The sequence below is a fragment of the Aspergillus clavatus genome, genomic scaffold, assembly GCF_000002715.2.
Source record: "Aspergillus clavatus NRRL 1 1099423829805 genomic scaffold, whole genome shotgun sequence".
NCBI lineage: Eukaryota > Fungi > Ascomycota > Eurotiomycetes > Eurotiales > Aspergillaceae > Aspergillus > Aspergillus clavatus.
This window is the reverse complement of record NW_001517094.1, coordinates 1,317,758-1,342,810: the sequence shown is the minus strand read 5'-3', so window position 1 is coordinate 1,342,810 and position 25,053 is coordinate 1,317,758. Positions and strand designations below refer to the sequence as shown.

At 50.7% G+C, this 25,053-nt stretch overlaps 9 protein-coding genes across 9 annotated transcripts, besides 4 other annotated features; 6 read left to right on the top strand and 3 right to left on the bottom strand.

The window, feature by feature from the left end:
- Positions 1–1,536: 1,536 nt before the first annotated feature.
- ACLA_022620 (MFS transporter) lies at positions 1,537–3,320 on the top strand (the record flags this gene model as incomplete). Its single annotated transcript, XM_001268973.1, has 5 exons — positions 1,537–1,704; positions 1,775–1,854; positions 1,910–2,185; positions 2,251–3,065; positions 3,136–3,320. The coding sequence occupies 5 exons, from the start codon at positions 1,537–1,539 to the stop codon at positions 3,318–3,320; spliced, it is 1,524 nt and encodes a 507-aa protein (XP_001268974.1).
- Positions 3,321–3,719: 399 nt separating this feature from the next.
- On the top strand, positions 3,720–4,209 carry ACLA_022610 (L-rhamnose mutarotase; the record flags this gene model as incomplete). The annotated part of the gene is made up of 3 exons (XM_001268972.1): positions 3,720–3,849; positions 3,922–4,058; positions 4,126–4,209. The coding sequence occupies 3 exons, from the start codon at positions 3,720–3,722 to the stop codon at positions 4,207–4,209; spliced, it is 351 nt and encodes a 116-aa protein (XP_001268973.1).
- A 486-nt stretch (positions 4,210–4,695) lies between these two features.
- ACLA_022600 (uncharacterized protein) lies at positions 4,696–6,120 on the bottom strand (the record flags this gene model as incomplete). The annotated part of the gene is made up of 3 exons (XM_001268971.1): positions 4,696–5,153; positions 5,206–5,266; positions 5,323–6,120. 3 exons carry the CDS (start codon positions 6,118–6,120, stop codon positions 4,696–4,698), a joined length of 1,317 nt encoding a protein of 438 aa, XP_001268972.1.
- A 415-nt stretch (positions 6,121–6,535) lies between these two features.
- ACLA_022590 (kinetochore subunit FTA4 family protein) lies at positions 6,536–7,471 on the bottom strand (the record flags this gene model as incomplete). The annotated part of the gene is made up of 4 exons (XM_001268970.1): positions 6,536–6,842; positions 6,896–6,958; positions 7,023–7,191; positions 7,306–7,471. The coding sequence occupies 4 exons, from the start codon at positions 7,469–7,471 to the stop codon at positions 6,536–6,538; spliced, it is 705 nt and encodes a 234-aa protein (XP_001268971.1).
- Positions 7,472–7,910: 439 nt separating this feature from the next.
- Positions 7,911–8,754, top strand: ACLA_022580 (HAD family hydrolase; the record flags this gene model as incomplete). Its single annotated transcript, XM_001268969.1, has 2 exons — positions 7,911–7,964; positions 8,020–8,754. The coding sequence occupies 2 exons, from the start codon at positions 7,911–7,913 to the stop codon at positions 8,752–8,754; spliced, it is 789 nt and encodes a 262-aa protein (XP_001268970.1).
- A 352-nt stretch (positions 8,755–9,106) lies between these two features.
- Positions 9,107–10,297, top strand: ACLA_022570 (60S ribosomal protein uL18; the record flags this gene model as incomplete). Its single annotated transcript, XM_001268968.1, has 3 exons — positions 9,107–9,109; positions 9,312–9,349; positions 9,436–10,297. The coding sequence occupies 3 exons, from the start codon at positions 9,107–9,109 to the stop codon at positions 10,295–10,297; spliced, it is 903 nt and encodes a 300-aa protein (XP_001268969.1).
- A 2,784-nt stretch (positions 10,298–13,081) lies between these two features.
- Positions 13,082–16,864, top strand: ACLA_022560 (putative cell wall biogenesis protein Mhp1; the record flags this gene model as incomplete). Its single annotated transcript, XM_001268967.1, has 3 exons — positions 13,082–13,133; positions 13,237–16,143; positions 16,215–16,864. The coding sequence occupies 3 exons, from the start codon at positions 13,082–13,084 to the stop codon at positions 16,862–16,864; spliced, it is 3,609 nt and encodes a 1,202-aa protein (XP_001268968.1).
- Positions 16,865–17,292: 428 nt separating this feature from the next.
- Positions 17,293–17,318: a microsatellite.
- Positions 17,319–17,457: 139 nt separating this feature from the next.
- On the top strand, positions 17,458–19,906 carry ACLA_022550 (ATP-binding cassette long-chain fatty acid transporter PXA2; the record flags this gene model as incomplete). The annotated part of the gene is made up of 4 exons (XM_001268966.1): positions 17,458–17,967; positions 18,064–18,700; positions 18,775–19,672; positions 19,828–19,906. 4 exons carry the CDS (start codon positions 17,458–17,460, stop codon positions 19,904–19,906), a joined length of 2,124 nt encoding a protein of 707 aa, XP_001268967.1.
- A 351-nt stretch (positions 19,907–20,257) lies between these two features.
- On the bottom strand, positions 20,258–23,389 carry glpV (glycogen phosphorylase; the record flags this gene model as incomplete). The annotated part of the gene is made up of 8 exons (XM_001268965.1): positions 20,258–20,665; positions 20,730–22,495; positions 22,558–22,635; positions 22,702–22,805; positions 22,865–22,926; positions 22,987–23,022; positions 23,112–23,124; positions 23,211–23,389. The coding sequence occupies 8 exons, from the start codon at positions 23,387–23,389 to the stop codon at positions 20,258–20,260; spliced, it is 2,646 nt and encodes an 881-aa protein (XP_001268966.1).
- A 465-nt stretch (positions 23,390–23,854) lies between these two features.
- Positions 23,855–23,877: a microsatellite.
- Positions 23,878–25,031: 1,154 nt separating this feature from the next.
- Positions 25,032–25,053: part of a microsatellite that runs on past the window's edge.
- Positions 25,033–25,053: part of a microsatellite that runs on past the window's edge.

Here is a 25,053-nt window from a genome sequence, read left to right as displayed (position 1 = left end):
ATTTGGACGCATTGTTTTTAGCTGGCACATTTTTCTACTGCATTTGTATCATCGGCGAGCCTTACAGATATCCTAGTCGTTCGATTTACCACAGAAATAAACATGATCATAATTCTCACATAATCCTTGTAAGACAGTACTTATCTATGTATGGATTCCTGTAGAGAATGGCAACAGTGGACGCCTGAGGTGGAATGGAACGCCTGGAACTGGCCACTGATCTCCTGAGGCAGCAACCATGTTTCTAGGGCATTTCTAATCACGTGAGAGTGAGAGTCATTGATTGGTTTCTGTTTCTTATCTCTTCTAATCTTGTATCGCCCACCGTCATGATGGACGCCTCATCGATCTCCCCTTCGACCATGATCTCCATCGAGTTACGGTTGAGGGTAACCTAACTCTAGTCTTATCTCGGTCCCTATCAAGATTCCCCACCTGGGCCTCCATTACTCACTTTAAAAAGGCGAGCATCTCCTCTGGATATTTCCGCGGAGGTCTTCACCATGACCTTCCTTCATTCTACTGTCTGGGTTCGAGATCGAAGGGCTGTGGCTGTAGCTCAAGCCAGGATTACCTATCTATGCTGAATCCACAAAGTTTCCGAGAGTTTCGCTAGACGCTAAGTGTCCAATAGGAGACACGGGGTTTATCATTGCCGTCCGGCTCATCTTCGATGGCGCCGGTCTACTCAATCTACAGTTCTGGAGTGCTCCCTATCCCTGGTACCGGGTCCCAGTTGGCCATTGGGCTGATCGGGAGACTCTACCGGCCGCGGAGTTACCCACAAAGACTACCATGGCCACTATCTGCGTTTTGATGTTGGATCCTCTGGCTGAAGAAAACCATGACTTCAGGGTTGTGGCTTAGTCCAGGCCTTATCTTCGTGATATACGGGCTAGACTGTAGCCCCGGCTGCTGTCCCTTTCTAGTCGATCATGGGCAGTCTGGCATTTTTGGCGTTTCAGGGATGAGTGTCCAATACCATGGGCTCTTATTTTCAGGCATACTCAAACTCAAGTGGATCGTCTGATTCGACTCCCGAGATAGAGTTGATATCCTCTTTTCTCATCGTTGCTTATCCGTTACGAATATCAGGAAAGACACAGTGCTTACCTGCCATGTCTATCTACGGAGGAGATGTCTCCGTCATACAGCTTGGAATCGTCCTGGATGCTGCTGTGAGTGTACATCCCTAGGAGATAGCTGATGTTTTCACTTTGTCATAGATGAGAACCAAGATATTTGCGGCGCTTGGGTCGTTTGCCCTTGATATTTATCAGATCTTGTATCTCAGGCATGGTCTTTTATATAGCTATTGCTCCTAGCCGGTCAACACATTGATCAGATCAAGAACACAGCTCAACCTATTCCCCCACTATCAGAAATCTCCATAATTAGTGACTTCTTTAGTGACTTCTCTGTTGACCAGTCGGACAGTCTCCCTTGTGTGCTTCCTGTTGTCTATAATAATCTCCCTGTCTTGTATATCCTCGACTATATACCGACTTGCCATCAATTGGAGCACCCTGTACAGCGATGGGCTTCATCAAGTCACTCTTCGTGTCTTCAGAGATCAACCCCAGTAACCGAAAAGCAAGGACGATACCAGTTCTCAACCCATTTGACCAGTATGGTCGGGTGTTTTTCTTCTCATGGCTCGGGTTCATGGTTGCATTCCTCTCATGGTATGCATTTCCACCTCTGGTAGGTTCAAACCACTGTACACGATGCAACTGGCAGCATAGAACTCTTCTTCTAACCATTATATACACAGTTGACGGTCACTATCCGGAATGATCTCCACATGACCCAGCAGCAAGTCGCAAACTCGAACATTGTTGCTCTACTTGCCACGTGAGAAATGCCCAGGGGACACCAGGCTGATGGTCTCTATAGCTAATATGCACAGGTTCCTTGTTCGTTTCATTGCTGGACCGCTCTGCGACCGATTCGGCCCTCGCCTTGTCTTTATCGGACTGCTGCTTTGCGGTTCTATCCCGACTGCAATGGCAGGTCTAGTGACCAACCCTAATGGTCTGATTGCGCTGCGCTTCTTTATCGGTATTCTCGGAGGCACTTTCGTCCCTTGTCAAGTCTGGTGCACCGGTTTCTTTGACAAGAATATCATCGGAACTGCCAATTCCTTGGCCGCGGGCTGGGGCAATGCTGGAGGTGGCATCACCTAGTAAGCCACCTATCTTGTGTTGTTTACTCCTCCTGATACCATCTAACGTTGATGGTCGTTTTTAGCTTCCTTATGCCTGCCATATTCGATTCCCTTGTTCACTCCCGGGGCCTTGCCCCCCACAAAGCATGGCGCGTTGCCTACGTCGTCCCGTTCTGCATCATTGTCGTGCTGGCTCTGTGCATGCTGCTCACCTGCGAGGATACCCCGACTGGTAAATGGTCGGAGCGCCATATCTGGATGAAGGAGAGCGCTGAGTCGGATGGCAACATCATCAGCCTCGACTCTGGTAGTCCTTCTGTTCGCCCCTCTGGCCCACCATCGATCAATCTTCCCACCCCTCCAACAGAGAAGAAAGGTGTTCAAACGCCTCAGGTTGTCGACCCCGAGGCCCAGGCAGTGGGCGAAGTTGATGTCCTCAGGACAGACGCAGTGGTCTCCCCCAGCCGCCGGGAAATTCTAAACGTCCTCCTCAGCCTCTCCACCGCTGCCGTCGCCATCCCGTATGCCTGCTCCTTTGGATCCGAGCTCGCGATCAATTCCATCTTGGGCGAGTTCTATTCCGACAACTTCCCCCACCTGGGACAAACCGAGTCCGGCCGCTGGGCGGCCATGTTTGGCCTTCTCAACGTCGTCTTCCGTCCTGCGGGCGGGTTCATCGCCGACATGCTGTACAATCACACGCAGGCCGTGTGGTCGAAGAAGCTGTTCATGTCCTTTCTCGGTATCGTGATGGGCGCCTTCCTTCTGGCCCTGGGCCTCACGGACCCCAAATCCGAAGCTACCATGTTCGGCCTGACCGCTGGCCTGGCTTTCTTCCTGGAGGCATGCAACGGCGCCAACTTTGCTGTTGTGCCCCATGTCCATCCCTTTGCAAATGGTACCTTGACCCACACCCCTCCTCTATATTCCTCAAACACATTGGACTCTCATCACTAACACTCTTACAGGAGTCGTCTCCGGTGCTGTAGGCGGTATGGGCAACTTCGGCGGAATCATCTTTGCCATCATCTTCCGGTACAACGGCACTCATTATGCCCGGTCCCTCTGGATCATCGGCGTGATCTCCATCGCAGCCAACCTGGCCGTGGCGTGGATCCGACCCGTACCGAAATCCCAGATGCAGCGGCAATGAGACCTGCGATGATGAGACTGGTTCACGTATCTGTTCTTCTTCCTTTTTTCTTCCCCCTTTTTTTTGTTTGGACATTCTTGCTCTGGATACCTTGGGATGATCAGCGATGGATATACACACGGCGTTTGGGGATCTTTCACTACCTACTTTACCTTTCTTTCATCGATCGAGATGAGAATCAATCGAATCCGACTTCACTTCACTGAAAACCATACAGTCAGTCCGTAGTACGAAGTAGTAGCTCCTCCCCCACCCTCGGGCTAAAACACCCCGAAGAGAAAGTTCATAACACCAAAACCACCTCCCCCCGTCTATCATATCTTAACAACAGTCAACTCCCATCCATCAACCCATTGCTACCTGCTAGAAATTGAGGGACTACCACCCTCGAAGGATGCAATGGCCCCCACCCGCCGCATCGCCCAAATCGTGCACCTCAAGCCCTCCGCAGTGGCGGCCTACAAAGAATGCCACGCGAGCGTCTGGCCCGAGGTCCTCCAGCAGATCCAAGATTGTAATATCAGAGACTGTGAGTTGACAACATATCTTGACTCTCGAGTGCGTTGATTGTGGGGAGGGGAGGGGGCTAAGTAGTTCACAGACTCTATCTTCTTCGATAATGATCGCACGCTCTTCGCTACATTCAAGTATATTGGGGATGACTACGATGGAGACATGGAAAAGATGCGCGCGAACCCGAAAGTGCGCGAGTGGTGGGCGATGACGGATGGGATGCAGGTATGCCTCTCTGCTATGTTGGTTTGAGGGGGAAGAGCCAATGCTGAAATATTGTTTTTGGCTCCAGGAGAGTCCCATTCCTGGCGCTGTGGGTAGTGCAGAGGGACCGGGGTGGTGGAAGGTCCTGGACGAGGTATTCCACACGGACTGAGCACTCTGCGAGTATTACAGGAAGACTCAGCGGCAATGTGTCCATGACGCATCTACATTGCCAAGCGCTGGAAATAGAGAGGATCTTGGAAATACAATTGAGGTCGAAAGACCATCTTGGATTATATGACTACTACTGCTAGCAGCAGTTTGTAAGAAAGAATGTCCAACCGAACGGCGACTTGCAGGAGCATGCCCAACGTTCAAGATAGTTCCGAGATCATGGACATCGATAAGAAATATCCATTTGTCAAAGCTCCGGACTTCGAGCACACTTTCATCGACAAAGCCGGAATTGCAACCAAAGAAAAGAAGATTAGAAGAAAGCATTGCAGAGATGGGTATCTTCACCAGGAAAACTCTCAATCGCCCAAGAGATTCGCTCCCAAGAACGCCCTATCCATCAAGCAGGCAAAAAAGAAAAAGAAAAAAGGGTCGTAACTCATGAATCCCCAGCGAATACACATCGTACCGGGAACCAGTCGCATCAATCAGAATTTGGAGGCACGTCCTTCAGAATTTCCCAGCCGTATTCTTCCTCGGGCTTCTCTGGGTCCATCCCGAGGGCGTTGCGATACGCGCGAACCTCATTCTGAAGGCCAGCAACGATTCGAATAGGTAATTCGTCCTCCTCGGAACGGAGACGGTAGGCAGTACGAATCATTTCAGCACACTTCATTGTCTGAGCATGCCAATAGTCGCGATCGAGACGACTCTCAAGGTGGGCGTCACGCTCGGACTGAAGGAGGTTGTTGTAATGGCGTTTCTGAGCCAGGTAATGCATGTTGTTGTTCTGACAATAGTTGCGAATCTGTTCCACCATAGTACCGACTGCCGCTTCGTATTCGCCAATCAGCCTGGTATTTTCGGTCTGCTCTTGCTTCAAGATTTCAACGAGGCGTTTCTCCTTCGCAAGGGCACGTTCGAGCTCGGCAATGCGGGCGGCTAATTATCAGGATTAGCGGCCAGTCAATTGACTTGATACGTGGGTTCCTACCAGAAAGTTCACCATTGACCTGCTGCAGACTGGGAGTAGTTCCTTCAGAAGAGGTGCGCTTCTATATCGGTTATCAGCATGCCACCTACGGATAAACCAGAGTTATAGGTAACATACCATGATCTCCTCGGCGCTAGAGACAATGCTCTTGGTCGTCTCCCGGTTGTTTTTCAAGACGTCACTTAATTCGAGCACCATTTCGTACAAGTGATGAAGGTCCATCTGGTGACCAGCATTTATGGGTATCCCAGCGTTCATTCCAGGCATTCCTCCGCCATTCACCTGAGGAGGACCCGGCATAGCGGGGGACATCGACTGGCGAGGGGCATTGCCCATATTTGCAGAATTCGCACCATTGTCGATGTAATTGGGAAACATGCCCGAACCGGGGCCACCGTTGCCGCTATTCAGAGACATGGTTGCAGAAGTAAAGGCACTGTTCAATTTCTCGAGCACTGACGGATTCGAGGTTGTAGAAGAATCGCCACCCTCCTCGCACCAGAGAGGACGTTCTTCGACAATCCCCAAGACCTCCTTTCTGAACTTCTCAAGATCACGACGAGTAACGTGGGTAGAACGACGGCGATGCCCACGCACGAAAGGCGCCTTGGAATCCGTGGGAGAGGTAGACACGTCGATGATGCCGGATTGGTACGAATGCTCGACTACTGCACTTTCGTTTAGCGAGTGAAGTGAATGAAATGCATTCGGGGACGCTTCAGGAAGGGTATAGTCCAAATCGAGCTCATGAAGCACTGGAGATGGTGGAGGAGGAGTCTCGAATTCGGGGGAAGCTGGAGGGACAACTGCACCAAAACGGTCAAGTGCCGGAGGCTCGGAATTTCCATTCCGGTCACTAGCGTCGCTGGGAATAGTGTGTGAGACACGTGAAATACCATTCTCCATCAATTCCATGTCGACCGGAGTAGAATAATCTTTAAAGATAGGGAGAAAGAAACAATATTCAAGGCTGAGGTTTCAGTATAGAGGCATGAGAATAAATGAGGACACAACAGGTAGGAGGAAGGGTTTGCGATCAAACAGAGGAAAGAAGCCACCAAGCGTTGGTTATTTGTTCCTCCTTTCTGTCACTGGCACCTGCTGTGAACTGTGTCGCTGCAGTGATTGTCCCCAATCTGCCCCTTGCACCCCTTCTAAAACATAATATAAAGCACGGAGTAGTTCAGAGCCCTTTCTGCCAACCTTAAGTCATGAAGGACTAAGCTTCGAAGCTTTTGAACTCGTCAATTTCTATTCCATACATGTCATGATGCAATGACTATCGGCTGTCTGCCTACTTTGACCTCGATAAGCTTCGTATTCCCGATGATTAAGACATGTCAAGGAGCGCGGCCAGCTTCTCATCCGAACCCAAGGCATACGGCGGAGTTCCCTCCGTATTCTGGCTCCCCTTACTCTGCCCGATTCGACCTCCAACTCGTGCAACGAGCATCCTCATTTTTTCCAACTCTTGGACCAGCTCTCCATCTCTCATGACAAGATTCGGTTGGATATTTTTCTGCGGCTCGAGGAACGGTTCGAGCAGACTTTGTAGCCGCCGTAGCTGGTTAAGGCGCCGTTGTCGTTGTTGTCGCTTACTGTCAAGACGCACCAGCTGTTCTCGTAACCTCCGGTATCTGTACCACGAATATCAGTCAGATGAAACCAGAATCGGTCGCTGCATGCTTACCTTGAACGTTGTTCCTCAGTCGCAGATTGGTCCACTAATTCCACGGGTAGTTGGGCGATATTGCTGCAATGTGTCAGCATATACGAGCCGAGGGGCACTCAAGAGGAGTGTGAGATGCGAGACTCACAAGTGACTGCACAAATCTACTGTTTTTTCCACGCGCTTGCTGCCGAGTCCCTCATTACGTGTGGCTTCGCTCACTAACGACCAGTAGAGGCTTGCAATCTGCTGCGCGACATGTTGAATGGCTTGGGAAGAGTAGATGATGCGATTGTGCTGTTTCAACGTAGCATTCACTAGAGAGGAATTAGTTTTCTAGAACCAATCTGTAGGATCGAATGCGTTCGAGGCTCTTGGTAACTGAGACTGAAATAACCGGTTGGGAGGAAGATTGTAAGAGGTGAGCTCACATTTCTGCAGAGCATCCTGAACCGCCTTATCGCTCAACTCATCTTCTTCCGACCCAGTCGCGTAACTTCTCCAATCCTCCGGTGCTTCTAGGCTTTCTGATAAGATGCGCACTTGCGCCCTGATGAACGTTGACTTCAGTTCAAAGAGTGTCCGACTGGCGTCCATTGCTCCATATCGACGCCTGCGTCTCTAGCTGTCGACTCCGTCAATCTAAGAACCCGCGAATCCAGACGCGCAAGATGTTCCTATCGATAACCAATGTCACGTGATACTGGTGCTCATCTGACGCATGCTTGCTTCTTGTTGTGGGATCTGGCTGGTCTGCAATTGTTTCTCTCTTTAGCGATCACTGCATTGCAAGGGTAGTGAATATGTGAGACTTGGAAATCTCAAGCAATAAACGCTATCCTCGGCCTTTGGGGCATAGTAGAGATCTTGCACAACCGTATTCTATCTAACCTCGGCAAATGCCTTAATGTCACTTCTTTACTCCGCAGGAACAAATACCAGAGGATTCCCAGCTAGCTACTCCAGAACGGAGTACTAGGATCATTACGAAGAAAAAGAGCTATTACCACCATACTCAGTGCGATCGATCTTCATAATGGCCGACGACAAACGCCCCGTGGGCCTTCTCTTCGATATCGGAGGCGTGTGTGTAAGGCAACTGAGCCACAAACCCTCCCAGAAAGACATTGCTAAGGACTTTCTAGGTCGTCTCGCCATTCCAGGCCATTCTGGACTACGAGTTGGCACATGACATTCCTCCTGGATGGGTAAATTTCAGCATCTCGCGCACATCGCCCAACGGCAGCTGGCACAAACTGGAGCGAGGCGAGATCAAACTGGATGCGGAGTTCTTCAAGGGATTCAACAACGACCTACGCAATCCGACGCTGTGGAAGCTGTTCCATGAGAATCTTCAGAAGAAGCAACCCGCGACCGCACCTGCATCGATCCCTGCGTTACCAATCATCGACGCAGAGTGGCTCTTCTGGGAGATGATGCGGGTTTCCCGGACACCTGATCCATACATGTACCCAGCTCTGCAGAAGCTGAAGGCCTCGGGGCAGTTTATCATTGGAGCCCTGTCAAATACAGTCATCTTTCCCGACGGGCACGCATACAACAGCGACTCGAACGGTGTCAAGTCGCAGTTCGACTTCTTCATCTCGTCAGCACACACGGGGCTCAGGAAGCCAGATCCTAAAATCTATGCAGCTGCGCTAAAGGAGATGGACTCATTGGCGAAGCAGAGGGGCTTGCAGGGAGCCGAGCCATCTGACGTTGTTTTCCTGGACGACATTGGTGAGAACCTTAAGGCTGCGAAGAAGGCCGGATTGAGAACAATTAAGGTCAACCTGGGTCGGACTCAAGATGCCATCAGGGAATTAGAGAAGATCACTGGTCTTCAGTTGCTGGAGACTTCGGACAAGGCCAAGCTTTAAGTCAAGGATCAATTGCAATCACCAAGTGTTCTCGATGAACTAGATATCCAAATTTACATAGAGAGTTGTTTGAAAATATAATACCCCTGCCTAGCATTGTTAATATCTCTTTCATAGTATTAAAACAATATTCATGTAGATATCTGGTAGATAGATAGTGCTTTTAAGTAGATGTCCTAAGTACATGGTAGTGTTCCGTCCCCGCTCGTGGCCAACCTCAGTTCTACGTCGGGATGCAGCCACGCTAAGCGAAACCCTCCACAAAGTCCGCGCACGAAATTTCCCTCCTCTGGATTTTCCTTCTCGCAGCCAACGTCGACAACTCGGTTCTCATCCCGCGGCAACAGTCAAGATGGTGAGTCTTATTGTTGTTCCAGGCATATGATAGCATTTGATGCATGGCTCGCATTTCATCTAAATCGTCCCTGAAAATGGGCCGATATCTTTGTGTCGGCCGTTGTTGTGGGGACAGGAAACGGGTCTTTGCAAGATGCTTCGGATGCCTTTGTTTGAAAATCTGAAGCGCAAATTGCTGACTCGGGGATTCTGTTCTGTAGCCTTTCCACAAGCAAGTCAAGAACAGCGCGTACTACAGGTGAGAGGATTTCTACTCAAAAAAAAAAATAAAAATAAAACTTCACAAGGCGCGATGTACTGACCTTTTCTTTCTTTTTCCTACAGTCGCTACCAGACTAAGTACAGACGCCGCAGAGAGGGCAAGACCGATTACTATGCCCGTAAGCGCCTGATCACCCAGGCCAAGAACAAGTACAACGCTCCCAAGTACCGCCTCGTTGTCCGCTTCACCAACCGCGACATCATCACCCAGATCGTCTACTCCGAGATCTCCGGTGACAAGGTGTTCGCCAGCGCCTACTCCCACGAGCTCAAGCGCTATGGTATCACCCAGGGTCTGACCAACTGGGCTGCCGCTTACGCCACCGGTCTGCTCCTCGCCCGCCGCACCCTGAAGAAGCTCGGCCTTGACGAGCAGTTCGCCGGTGTCGAGGAGGCCGATGGTGAGTACAAGCTCACCGAGGCCGTTGAGACCGACGACGGTACCCGCCGCCCCTTCAAGGCCTTCCTCGATGTTGGTCTTGTCCGTACCTCCACCGGTGCCCGTGTCTTCGGTGCCATGAAGGGTGCCTCCGACGGTGGTATCTTCATCCCCCACTCCGAGAACCGCTTCCCCGGTTTCGACATCGAGTCCGAGGAGCTCGACGCCGAGACCCTCCGCAACTACATCTTCGGTGGCCACGTCTCTGAGTACATGGAGACCCTCGCCGACGACGATGAGGAGCGCTACCGCAGCCAGTTCATCAAGTACATCGAGAGCGAGATCGATGCTGGTGATATCGAAGAGCTCTACACCGAGGCCCACGCCGCCATCCGTGAGGATCCCTTCAAGAAGGACGAGGATGAGGGTGCCAAGAAGACCAAGGAGGAGTGGAAGGCCGAGAGCAAGAAGTACCAGAAGGCCAAGCTCACCCACGCCGAGCGCAAGGCTCGCGTTGAGCAGAAGATCCGCGAGCTTGCCGCTTAAATGCATTCTGCGAATGAAAATAAGACGGCAGTGGAATCGGGCTTGAAGAAGTATCACCGAGTGCGATAATTCAAAAAGTTTTACTTCTCTCTCTATCACCCCCAAAAAAATTCAAAAGGGAAAATAGGTCTAGCCACATTGGCGTTTCTTGAATGTAAATCTGATGGGAATTTTATTAACGACTTCATGTCTTGCGTCTGGGATATCATGGGTTTCATCGGAGCAATTAGCTGGGTTTTTACTTTTTTCAAGGGAATTAAATGTTTGAGCCATTCCAATAATTGCTCCGGTGTTTTGTGTCAATTTGGTATTTTGCCAGCCCCGATGTATCAGTCGTTTGCCTATGGCTCAGTCGAGGTTCAAATCGATTTCTAGTCAGGTGCCTATAGTTGCGAGGACGAGCTGTAGAAGACTACGGACTAAGGCCATGATAACCATCTCATCTCCCCCAGGTCTAGTTCATCCTCGTAAATGTCATACAGTCATCTCGATGATTGTGGATTACCTTTAGTATGTGTGGATCCTACGATAGCGACTATTGGCGAGCTAAGCGATAAGGAGCCCTCACTCGGCAGCAAGTTGCTCTTACCGCTTTAGGTTGTGGGGGTTTGCTTTGATCTAACCCTAATCTGGTCAACTGCTCGATTCGGGATATCTTTCCTTAACAGGCATTCCGCTCAAATATCAGCTGCTTCTGCAGCTCGAGAGTTTTTTTCATCAGTGAGGATAGATAGATTGCGAAGAGTATACAAACTTATGATTTCAGATTCTCTTGAATCCGTCACGGACGGTGGTACAAAGCTTGCATTATGAAAGTAGCTCTTCGCCCACTAGCTCTGAATAACCGGCATGCCATCGCTACACGTAGTATGTACAAGGAAAGATGGTGGTATCACGGAATCAATCCTCGTGACTTGCCGTTTCTCAGAGTCGTTGTTTCGGCATCGAACCCGAATCGATTGAGGGGCCAATCTGGAAGGATTATTATCAAAGGTAGGTAGCTAAGTACCTGTTACACTTACGCTGTACCACTTATCTAAGCTCTGCCTCGAGAGCTTGACAGAGTTTAGACGGCTCCAGCAGCCGCCGCATTCGATGAAATTTTGACTTTCTGTTGAGAAACACGGGCTGCCTCTTATCTTAGGTCGGTGTGCTGTTGAGTTGTAAAGAGAAAAAGGAAACCGTACTCCGTAGGTCGGCCGAATGAGAGAGACTGCTAACCCTCCTGGCGAAGATATATTATCTGCGATAAGGGCGGCATTTTCGCCACATTGATATCAGATGAGACACAAGAGAGCTTGCGTCTTCATTCCACGAGATCAGCATGGCGACGAGAAATTACATCTTTTGAGTTTTAGATAGAACACTAGCTATTAATATCCGGGTTAGTGGCCACCATGAATGCTCGTTAGAGTCCCAGATAATCAGTCGTATGCGATGTGCAGTCAACAGCATTCACTGGATTGACTACGTCACGTGGGGACCAGCTGAGGAGGCGATTCCAGATTTTCAGCCTCGTAGTCCATCTCATGATGACTTACAGTTACGGCCTACAACTTTAAGCATGATAACCCGTGTCCCAGACACCCAAGTCCCAGATCCCAAGTTCCGGTACACTGGTTGTGCGATCTTGGCATCTTGTCGTGTGCAGAAGGGGAATACCCTCATCTCAGACATGGTACCATGGTGGCAACTTCAGGGTCAGGACATTCTGCCTGGTCGCACCAAGTAAGGGTTTTGTCGAACTTTGAGGATCTACCTATGATTATTCAAGGATGCGAGATGATGACTTGATGTGTGGGAGTTTGTCGCACAGCGTACTCCGTACAACGTCTTATTATTGTTGACGTCGAGGGTGGAGGACTTGATGGAAGTCAGCCCCCGGAGGATCAATGATGTGTCCGATACTGGGTGGAGGAGTCAGCCTTCTTGACTCTCTTCTCGAGTTGATGATAATATGTAGTCTATCTGTACTCTGTAGGAACGAAGCGTGATTAGCATTAGGTATTTTAGAGAAGGCTCTAGTGCTTAGGTTGACAATGCTCACCGTTTCTGCAATCATCATCTGCTCTCTCCCCAGGATCTCCCCCACTTGCACTCCACCCACTACTGTTGGGTCAGCTAGAAATCCATTCGCTCTGGGTCCCTTTTTCTGACTATGCGTACGGAGTCTACGGAGTCTAAGGACTATCTACTCCGTAGTATCTACTATTTTCCCAAGAAAAAAAGAGGTAAATCATTAATTAACTTACTCCGGAGTACCTCCCTGGATTTCTCCTCCTCTTCTTACTCAACCACCATCGTGATGGCTTAATTCTGTTTTTCTTTTTTAAAAGAAATTTCCCCTTGTATCTCCTTTCCTTTTGTTCCCTCCTTTATCTTGATTTAACACCAACCCCCTTTTCTTTATCTCTACTTCTACTATACACCATCGATCATGCCTATGCTCCGCTGTCATCTGATGGAACAGTCGCACCATCGCCGCCTTTAAGTCTTCCAGGAATAATACATCCTTCGACTCGCAGATATCGGACAGCATTAAGATCGATCATATCTTTCTAGTCTCATAGCTTCGAGCTAAGATATATCACCTTTGGTCGGCATAGCGAAACATGCACCTCGTCTCTTGACATCGCGATTTACCTCAGCTCAGACCTCCGACACCGGACGATATTCTTCCTCTCTAATCAATTCATCAACACATCCTTTGGGTCTTTCCTCGCACTATCTTGCAGCAGCAGGCTACAGATTTCAAAACAAAAAGCGAAAAATAAAAGAAGAAAAATGGAGGGTGTTGAGACTGTGGATGTGAGCTGGCTTCACCATTCACAGAAAGGTGCGTTCTGGACCCCCCGCTTTGACATGCTCTTCTGGTGGTCTATGTTTCTGCATTGGCCTGGAACACTCAATGTAAGAACCATCTAACAAGAATCCTCTAGACCATATTTCTCGCTGCAAGTCAGCATCATCCCAAATCAGCGATAAATCCATCCCCGATGCCGAGCGCATCACTTCGCAACCATGCAACGCACAGTGTACCACTTCCCTCAACACGAACGCCCCGCCACCCCCGCGAGAGCCCTTTCCTTCGGCCCCCGATACCCTTGGGAACAAATCGGGTGTGAGCGACCGAGTTGGATGTGAAAATGGCAATGCGAAAGACGAAAAGAGCGCGGAGGCAAAGGCATCTGAATCGTCACAGACACCCCAAAAAAGTGCACCGCGCTCGATCACAGGCAGGCGAAACTCATGGATTTCAAGCATAAGCTCCAAGTTCTCCTCAGGATCGACACCCCCTTCACAGCCGTCCATGAAGCAGCCAAGTCCCAAGGCTGTATCGCCAATCTCGAAAATGGACACGCATAACCCGTTTGGAGCGGCGTATTTCCCCAAGGACAAGGAAGACGAGAAGAGAGATGAACCCACTCCGCTCGTCTCTACCTCTCCCAAGGGCCCGTCCTTTCTCCAAAGTGCTTTCCGAAAATTCTCCTCCTCTTCCTCTGGTAAGCCGGTGCCGAACAGAGGCATCTGCGAGCGTCGCGTCATGAATATCGATCGTGAGCGGGATAGATGTAGGATCCCGGATCTGGACCAGAAGAAAATGAGGCGTGTAGCATTCTGTGTCGACGTTGAGATTGCAGGCATATCTCGGCGCGGTTCTGATGAGGAGGGCTCGCCTGGTAGCAGCAAGCGACATGATGCCGCGGAACCGAACTGTCAGAAAGTTAAAAGATCAAACTCCAAGTCGAAGAACAGAGAGGAAGCTGGTACTCCGAAGAACCAGCAACCCGTCACTGATGACAAGGGAAGACATGAGCAGGACAACAGTGCTCCCACACAAACAGCCAGCTCATCGGCGACACATTCGAAAGAAACTAAATCGAATGGGGAAACCAAGGAACCGACAAGGAAACAAGAGAAGAAGAAGCGGTCGGAAGAGGAAAGAAGAGAAAGAAAAGAGAGGAAACGGAGGCAGGCAGAGGCAAATGGGACTGTTCCTATGCAGCTGAGTACTGAAGATCTGGAGGATGATCCTCGAGCTGTCGCCTCGGGAAATGCTCGGTCTAAAACACAAAGCCACCCAACGACGGATCCGGTCCGCATCTATCGGCGTTGTTGTCAGTTACGAGAAACGCCTGTGCTGAAGAAGGTGGTAGATGAGATCTCCTCGCCTTCCTCGACCCTCGCCGAGTCTCCTGGCACCGTTGCCGTCCTTGACCTCACCAACTTCCCAATGACTCCCGAGGACACCGCCACGTTCTGCGATTGGCTTGCTATCGTGCCTGTTCGGAAGCTGATTTTGGAGAAATGTGCGCTTAACGACACATCGGTGCGGACAATACTTGCCGCCTTGCTTTCCACCAAGACCGTTGAACAGATGAGGCAAAGGCGCAGAAGATCCAGGAAGTCCGATATTCAGTCCATCAGCAAAGAGGATCGGTTCTGTGTTGTAGAGAAGCTGTCTCTGAAGGACAACCCTAGGATTGGGCCCGAAGGCTGGCGTCATATCAGCCTGTTCATTCATCTCGCGAAATCGCTGAAAGCCATTGACCTTTCTGGCATTCCACTTCCTAAAATCCCTATCCCAGCCATTGATCTCGGTACACCGATACCGCAGACTCCGAACCCTACCACCAAGTCCGTCGCCGACGCAACAGCCATCTTTGCGAATTCGCTTGCCCAGCGATTCGGTGGGGATTATCTGGAAGAGCTATTGCTCAGCGAGTGTGATCCCACAACAGAAGATGTCGAGAAAATCTGCGAGGCAGCAACGACACTTGGTCTAAGAAGACTTGGCCTCGCCAACAATAATCTTTCCCGAGAAGGCCTGCAACATGTCGTTCGCTATCTAGAATTCGGGAAATGTGAGGGACTTGATTTAGGTGGAAATCCAATCTCCGAGCATCTGGACCTGATTACATCCGCTCTTGAGGCAGACTTCCCGCTCTATGCGCTGAGTCTTGCAGACTGCTCATTGACCCCATCGATAATTCACCCTCTGCTTCAACGCTTGACATGCCTCTACAATCTCCGATTCATCGACTTTTCTCATAACCCAGACCTCTTCTCCAGCAAGCCGGATGCTCTGGCAACCTTCCGACGCTTCCTTCCCAAGATGGCATATCTGAAACGCATTCATTTGGCTGATGTCAATCTTGCGGCAGACCATGCCATCGCCCTCGCCGAAATCCTGCCAGAGTGCCCAAGCCTCTGCCACCTTAACATCCTAGAGAATCCTGCCATCACCAGACTCGCCGCTGCGACTGACCCTGCCACTCAGGAGGAGGCCTGTGCCGTATATGCATCGTTGATGGCGGCAGTACGCGTATCTCGTACGATCATTGCAGTTGATATCGAAGTGCCGACGGCGGAAAATAACGAAGTCGTGAAAGCTCTGGGCTCGCAAATCGTGGCGTATTGTCTTCAGAATCTGGAACGAGGCGCTATCGAAGAGGAGCTCTCGGATCCGACAGACACCTCGGTTGTGCGTGACACTGTTCCAGTACCTGAAATCCTACAACACCTCGTTGGAAGTACTGGTGGTGACGAGATTTGCGAGGACGACGTTGAACCTGCTCCCGACGAAGACTATGTCATTGGAGGCACGGGTGTGGTCAAGGCTCTAGAAGTCTGTCTCGGCACCTTGCATCATCGCGACATGCTTGGAGACCAGTCTGGTCCACCCAGTGGGACCACTACCCCTCGGCAACGGAAATCAAGGTCGTTTGTGCCTAAACGACCCCGGGACATGTCGAAGAATCTGCTTTATTCTGCCCGGAATATTCGTATTCGGATCCAATCGGCTCTGGTTCGTGAAGATAGAGCTGGAAATGACGCGAACTACCGTAAGTACATCATTCACCATGAGTGGTTCCTGTTGATCGGCAATGGCCTGAGCTAATCATCATTTTGGCAGGCCGACTCCAATTCCTTGACTTTACCTTGCAGCGAATGATTCAGCGCTTCGAAGACGAATATCCTGAAACTTGCGTCAAGCCGCCCTCTGTGACATCCGCGATCCAAGAGACCAGCTCGCAGAATTCCGGCGACGATGTAGGCGGGGCGCCTAGTGGTAACGGCCAGCTGTTCGGCATGAACATCGATGAGAATGCCATCGATGACGAGGAAACCGATCAATTTGCGCTGCGCCTGTCTCGTGCCAGCTCCATTACCTCACTCCATTCTCGCGCGATGACCTCGGAAGAAGGCCACGTTCACCGTCTTGGTCAGAATCTTCGCCGTGACTTCCTTTCACCCTCGCTGGGCCAAGTGGACGATGATGGGTCGGCAACCCCTCTCGACGACTCTCATCTGGCTGCCCTGCGCGACAAACTCGACCGTCTGCATGTTGAGCAAACGCGTTCTCACTTCGAGGGTGCGAATGCCGACAAGGCCTTCGAGGAGCTGGGATCCACCGTTGAAGAACTTTGGGCCATCCAAACACAGGACACGGAGGCATTTGAGCGATTCCGCCAGAGTCAGATTGCTGCTCAGATCAACAGCGGCAAGCGAAATGCCTCCCTGATGCCTGCGAATGGCAGAGAGACCAAGCCAACCAGTAATTGATCTGAACTATGGCACATGATGGATAACCATCTCCCAGCATATTCTGCATATTTCATGACCCGTCCGAAATCATTCGTAGATAGGAGGTCTTGGGGTCGATACTGTAATTAATCTGTCGCCATGTGTGTTGACTTACTATTGCATGTTTTAGCGGAGTCCGTGTTTGGCGAATGATGATGATTGTTGTACATATATTTTCGAGTGCACGTGGTTTCACTGTCTCCATTATTGATATTATATTTATTATTATTTTTCACATCAAGAATCATTTGACATCCTGACTCCAACAATATAAAATCAGTTCCTGGTGGTGGATGATTCCCTCGGTACGGCGGGAGTGGTTGCGTTTCCCCAGAAAAAGCTGGGGAATTTCACATGTCAGCCATTCTTCCATGTCCACTCCTGCTTCTCCCCTCGTCTTCACTTCCTCATCATCATCATCATTATCATCATCCTCTAATCTAGAACCCATCAAATCAATCAACGTCGCTTACCACTACGGTCATGTCCGCCCTTCGTCGATCCTGGTTAGTATCTTGAGCACCTCATCTTCCTCGATCGTACTCCCTGCACAACCGTCATCTCGTGTCACGATGGCCGCTCAGTCCAAGATACTCCCACCCGAGCGCTCCATCCGGCAGCTCCTCTCCAGCCTCACCTCGCTCTACCTCCGCCACCGCAAGAACATCTCCCGCGTTGTCTACCTCTCCCTCTTCGCCGCCCTCGTCAAGCGCATCCACAATGCCATCTCCGAACAGAAAGCTGCGTCCCGCTCGCAGGTGGAGCTGCGCAAGCGGCCCGGCACCAGCAGCTTGGGCGAGAGCGACGACCCGCCCCGGAAGAAGGTTGAGGTGAACCGGGAGTTTTTTCGGAATTTGCTGCGCTTGCTGAAAATCGTGATCCCCGGGTGGAAAAGTAAGGAGTTCCGGCTGCTGATCGGGCATAGTGTTTTCCTGGTGCTGCGGACGATCCTCAGTCTGTATGTGGCGGAGCTGGATGGGCGGTTGGTCAGTAACTTGGTGCGCGGCAAGGGGAAGGATTTCCTGTTGGGTCTGGTGTGGTGGATGATTGTTGCGGTGCCGGCGACGTTTACGAACTCCATGGTAAGTTTGGCGATGTTGCGATTGTTCGGTTGCTGGCTTATCTTCGGGGGGCAGGATTGTGACCAGATCGCTAATATATGTGTGTGCGTCACTTAGCTCTCTTACCACCAGTGCAAGCTTGCGCTGAGTTACCGAAAGCGTCTCACGGATTATATTCACGACAAGTACCTGAGCAACATGACGTTCTATGCGATTTCGGCCTTGGACGACCGGGTCAAGAATCCCGACCAGCTGATCACGGTGGATGTCTCTCGCTTCTCCGACAGCTTAGCGGAACTGTATTCGAACCTGGCGAAGCCGATACTTGACATGGCGATCTACAACTACTCACTGTCGAAGAGCGTGGGAGGCGAAGGCCTGTTCATCATGAGTCTTTTGGTGCAGCTGTCTGCAAATGTCATGCGCGCACTGACACCGCCATTTGGCAAATATGTCGCCGACGAGGCGCGCCTGGAGGGCGAATTCCGATTCCTTCACTCTAGACTAATTGATTACAGCGAGGAAGTTGCCCTCTACCATGGCCATGAGGCTGAGAAGGATACCCTGGATAAGGGGTACTTCACACTGATCAAACACGTGAACCGCATCCTACGACGGCGGCTTTATCACGGTTTCATGGAGGACTTCGTCATCAAGTATTTCTGGGGAGCTCTGGGGTTGATCTTGTGTAGTATGCCCGTTTTCTTCCGGATCCCTGGCCAAATCACGCAGACCATGGGAGACCGTACCGAGAGTAAGTCACTTGCACATATGAAAGATTTAGTTGAATGCGAAAGCTAACGGGTTATCTTTCTCCTTAAAAAAAAGGTTTCGTCACCAATCGCCGCATGTTGCTGTCCTCGTCCGATGCCTTCGGCCGTCTTATGTTCTCCTACAAGGAAATTTCCGAGCTCGCCGGCCACACCGCACGGGTCTCATCGCTTCTGGAGGTCATGGACGACCTGCAAGCCGGACGGTTTGAGAAGAAGCTCGTCTCCTCCGCATCGACCGAGGAGAACGCCGCCGTGCTCTCTGGCCGCGGCCAGGTGGAAGAAAGCGACTCGATTGAATTTACCGATGTCCCAATCGTCTCGCCAAACGGCGACGTCCTCGTCCGGAAGCTCTCCTTTACCGTGCACCCCGGCGACCACCTCCTGATCGTCGGCCCCAACGGCTGCGGCAAATCCTCCCTCTTCCGCATCCTCGGGGGCCTGTGGCCCGTCTACGGCGGCAAGGTGAAAAAGCCCCGCTTCGACGACATCTTCTACATCCCGCAGCGGCCGTACCTCTCCCGCGGTACCCTGCGCCAGCAGCTCATCTACCCGGACGGGCTGCGTGAGATGCGCGCCAAGGGCATCACGGATGCCGACCTCTTCGAGATCCTCTCGATCGTCGAGATTGCCGCCGTCGTCGACCGGCCCGGCGGCTGGGACGCGGAAGAGGAGTGGCGCGACGTCCTCTCTGGCGGTCTGCAGCAGCGCATCGCCATGGCCCGCCTCTTCTACCACCGGCCCCGTTTCGCCATCCTCGACGAGTGCACCTCCTCCGTCACCCTCGAGATCGAGCGTGTCATGTACGAGACCGCAAAGAAACTCGGCACCACCCTCATGACCGTCTCCCACCGCCGCAGTCTCTGGAAATACCACAAGAAGATCCTGCAGTTTGACGGCCAGGGCGGCTACATCTTCACCGGTCTAGACTGGGAGCGACGACTGGAGCTGGAAGAGTACGTGTTTCCCCAACTCCCTCTTCCCTGTGGTGTATCATTTTCATTTTCATTCTCATTTTTTTTTTCTTTTTCTTATTTTTTCTTCCTCTTGCGGGCTCTCTCTCGTCCCATGTAATTCTCCATTGGCTAACTGCGGGGTTGATTGATGATAGTGAGAAAGAAGAATTAGATCTCCACCTCCGAGCCGTGCCGGAGTTACAACGCCGTCTGGCTGAGTTGACCGCGTCTTAGACCCTTTTTTGGTGGCCGTTCCGTTCCCATAGCCTGGCATTGTTTATTGACTGTGTGTGGGGCCTGTTTCTTGGTGGTTGCATCGAACTATGACGTTGGGAGTATATTTGTACCTACCTAACTTTGATATGGATTGAGCGTTACTTGTAGTATGTTGCTGTTTTGGCCAGGAGCCCCTCAATATATTTACTTTCCCTTACGTGACCACTATAGTCCTCTGAGGAACGAAACGTTTGAATTGAACAAGTCATAATTACGATCGTCAAGTAGGCCATTATAGAACTCAAGAGCCTCGCTGCAAATGCAGATGCCATATCACATATAGACATGTACCTAATCCATGAAAATCAATCAATCCTTCATGTCCAGAGGCTCGATGTTCCAGATGCTGTCCGCGTACTCGCTGATCACCCGATCCGTAGAGAAGAATCCCATGCGCGCCACGCTGGTGATGGATTTGGCGATCCACTCGTCCTGGTTTTTGAACGCCTCGTCCACGATCTCCTGCGTCGTGATGTAGGAGTTGAAATCGTCGGAGACCAGGTAAAAGTCGCCGTGCTCCGTGATCGAGGAGATGAGCGCGGAGAAGTTGCTGGCGTCACCGAACGTGTCGCTGCGAATTGCGTCGAAGACCTTGGACAGATGAGGGTCGAGTTGGAATTCTCCGTAGAAATGACGATGGCGGAGCTCTTCGACGTCTTCGGCCAACGTGCCGAAGAGGAAGATGTTCTGCTCTCCGATCTCTCGGGTGATCTCAATCTACACGGTCATAGTCAGCAAGGGAACTGGAAGTATTATCTAGGTGCGGGGATGGGAAACTCACATTGGCTCCATCGCAGGTTCCGATGATCAGACCGCCGTTAAGAACGAACTTCATGTTGCTCGTTCCGCTGGCCTCTGTGCCTGCAGTAGAGATGTGCTCGCTGATGTCCGACGCAGGGCAAATGATCTCTGCCTTGCTGACATTGTAATCTTCGATGAAGATGACCTTGAGGAGATCGCCAACATCGGGGTCGTTGTTGACAACTGCTGCGACCTTGTTAATGAGGTGGATGATGGTCTTGGCCATCCAGTAACCTGGTGCAGCCTTGCCGCCGAAGATGGACACTCTGGGCACAAGCTTCTCTCTGTCCTCCTTCGACATGGACTTGATAGTTAGGTAGCGATGGATGACGCCGAAGATGTTGAGCTGCTGGCGCTTGTACTCGTGGATACGCTTCACTTGGACGTCGAACAGGGCCTTCGGATTCACACTATAGCCCGTGGTGTCTTTGATATGTTTGGCCAGCCGAAGCTTGTTGGCGGTCTTGATCTCTGACCACTCAGCACGGAATGCCTTGTCGTCGACATACGCCTCCAGCTGATCAAGAAGAGTCAGGTCCTTCAAGAATTCGTATCCGCCAAGCTTCGATGCGATCAGATCGGAGAGGCGTGGGTTGGCCTGGTGCAACCAACGTCGAGGGGTGATTCCATTAGTGACATTGGTGAATTTGTCGGGACCGTAGATCTCCACAAAGTCTTTGAAGATGGTAGTCTTGATCAAATCGGAGTGCAGTTCAGCAACACCGTTGACCTTGTGAGATCCGATGATCGCGATATGGGCCATTCTGACCATCTTAGGATGCGATTCTTCAATGATCGACACGCGGGACAGCATCGCTCGATCGTTGGGGAATCTTTTTTCCACAGACTGTAAGAAGAACAGGTTGATATCGTAGATGATCTCGAGGTGTCTGGGCAACAGGTTCTGCATCAGCGGGACAGACCATTTCTCCAATGCCTCCGGCAGGACTGTGTGGTTGGTGTATCCGAACGTCTTGGTCACAAGCCTCCAGGCTTCGTCCCACTCAAGGCCCTCTTGATCCACCAATATGCGCTGAAGCTCAACGATAGCAAGTGTCGGGTGCGTGTCATTGAGCTGGATGGCAACTTGATCCGGGAATTCACTCCATGCTCGCTTGGTTTTCTTGAATCGACGAACAATGTCGAAGAGGGAAGCAGCGCACCAGAAGTACTGCTGCTTCAGGCGAAGCTCTTTTCCTCGCTCGAGGTTATCGTTCGGGTACAGCACCGCAGAAATGGTCTCTGCACGCTGTTGATCCGCGACTGCACTCTCGTAGTCACCAGCATTGAACTTTTGGAAATCAAACTCCCCGCTGGCGGCCTTGCTCGACCACAAGCGCAGGTTATTAGTCGTCTTAGTGCCGTAGCCTGGGATAGGAACGTCATAGGCCACAGCCTGAACCATTTCGCCATCCTGCCAGGAGTGGACAGTCTTTCCATTGTCATCTTGATATGTCTTCACCCAGCCGTAGAACTGGATCTCCACGGTGATGTCGTGGCGAGGAAATTCCCAAGGATTGAAATCGAGCCAATAATCTGGGATTTCGACCTGGTAGCCGTTCACGATCTCTTGCTTGAAGATACCATATCGGTACCGCAACCCGTAGCCCCAGGCAGGGTAGTTCAATGTCGCCATACTGTCGAGAAAGCACGCGGCCAGACGGCCCAAACCTCCGTTACCCAGAGCAGCATCGTGCTCTTGATTGATGACATCCTCGACGCGGAAACCGAGATCCTTCAATCCCTCTAGTTTATAGTTTAGATGTTAGTTATCTTCACATACTAATTTCAGGGATGGCTGGACCTACCCCGAGCCGCGTCTTTCATTCCAACATTGAGCATTGCGTTATCCAGCGCTCTGCCCATGAGGAATTCCAGAGAAAGATCTAGAAGCAATCAGCCATTTCCTCCAGGGAGACAGCGCTCCCAACAAGGATTGGAGAACGACATACAATAGACTCTCTTCTGATCAGCGAAAGTTTGGCGCTGCTGGGTTTTGTTCCACTCAATGATCAAACGATCTCTGAAGGCTAGAGCAGTGCCTGAATACGCAGCCCTGGGCAAGGGTTCAGTTGTACAATTCCATCTAAAGGGACGAAGCATGGTCAGACTCACAGTTCATCGCAGTTGTACAGCGACCGGGCCAATGTAGTTTCCACATGGCGGACGAGCTCTCTCTATCCGCAGTCGTCAGCGCAATGACCGGGAGTGTTCTTCACCAGGGATGGGGAACATACCTCGAATTCTTCCTTGTTCGCGAATCCACTAGCAGACTACACCGATGGAGGGGGAAGAAAAAAAGGATTAGGCTCGATTCTCAATAAGAATGGACAGAAACTAGAATCGCCATGCTCGAACTCACGTGCTTCGTCCATCTAGACAAGACGCAAACATCGTCAGCGACAAGACCATATCAGGACAGCAGCTTATTCCAAGCTCTCGACAGAAGTAGATGACTTACGCTTCTCTAAGAGGCTCCGGGATACTAGCCTCGACGCTCTTGATCTCTGCGGGCCCGAAGCCAGTGTAGGTGCGCTTGTGCTTTGGACGACTGAAGCCGGGACCCACGGGACCCTGCAGGGGGATGGGAGCTCCGACAGAGGGTTTTCTCTCCCGACGGGGCGAGGACGGGGCGGACATTGTAGATGGGGATTATATTGACAGGGAAGTCACTGAGTATAGTCTCAAGGGAAGAAAGTGAGGAGCTGCAGGTGAGAGTGGACGAGTAATCTATACAACTCTGTGGAGCGTGGGAAAGAGACGAGGCACGGCAGTAGGAAACCGTATTCGTAACCAAGAGCCAGACCCCGATATGCGCACGGATTCAATTAGGGGGAAGAATGAAAGGAAGGAAGAAGGAAAGATCCCTCAGTGCTTGACTCGAGGAAAACGGAAAGGTAGAAATACCTCGCTACCAGGAGTGAACGATCTATGCGGGAGACGGGGAAGGACGAAGGAGGGGTAAAATCAGTTCACAAAGCGGCCATAGCTTCAGTCCAATGAGGTCAGAATCAGAGTGAGACAGGAAGTGAAGCTCAGCAGAGCAGAGGGACAGGGGATAGGACCAGGATGGCAACGGCTATTTTTATGGTTGATCTGGTTCTAGTGGTGGTGGTGGTGGTGATGGTAGCTTAGTTGTAGCTAACTAGGTAGTTTGTAGCTACGTCGAAGTATGTACTGTGTACAGACGAGTAGGAGGTACTTACTTGGTGGGGTCAAGAGAGAGAGAGAGAAAGTCACTCCTAAGGATTGCTACTAAAAACTATCTACTTACATCCTGATTACGAACAGTGAAACAGCATCCATATCAACAAATGGTCTTGACTCTATTCCTGTCTCTCTTGGGGACCACTCTAGACCCTGCTGGAACGACCAGCTCAGTATACACTATAACAAACTAGACAACTTCTCGCCATCGACAAGAACCGACCGATTCTCGGTCTGCCAATCACAACCAGGGAACCCAACAGGATGGTCTCCTGTTTCTTCCCTCCAATGGGTGGTCTGATGAATTTGGTCTTGAACGGACTGCTCGGAATCGCCATGGCAGCAGAACGGAGCAGTCTCCTCCTCCCGTCCTCTGCCGGTGAAGTGGGTTACAGGATGGCACAAACGAGAATAAATGAGCTGACAGAAGCATTTTATAGTTTATCATGTAATGTAGCTATCGAACTATCGAGCTATCTCTTGACAAGATAGAACCAGTGGAAAGGATCGGATCACCAGACGTCCAGAACATTGCCACGGTTTTTAGTTAAATGCTGGGTGCAGCGAAATAATGATGGCCTCAGGGAAACCACCCACACTGGCAACCAGAGCTCAAGTCAAGTGATTCGAAGAAAAATAATTATATGATATTAATATCGGTTCAAATACACAAAACCATCTCGGCCTCCATTCGGCCATGGAGGTTATAGATCGTAAGTCGCCGCAACAATGCGACTCAAGAAAATGAGGTATACAGGCCCCATATACATGCTCATCAGGGATATCCTCCCTCACAAAAAAAAAAAAAATACCTGTCCTCGCCAAAATCTTGATGTGACGAATGGCTCTTCCATGCCCTTCCCCATGCGCATCAAGAACGGTAAACGATACTCATCCATCCCTCTTGAAGAGTACGGTTGGTCTGCATGGGTTTCATATATACCAGATTGCCACACAAATGGAATGAATGATAGACAAGTCAATCGGAATATGAGAACGAAAGCACTAGAAAGAAAGAAAAAAAAAAAGAGGAAGAAAAAAGACAGCAGGAAAGGCCTATGCATAGAATCGCTGCAAAAACAAAAAAAAAAAAAAAA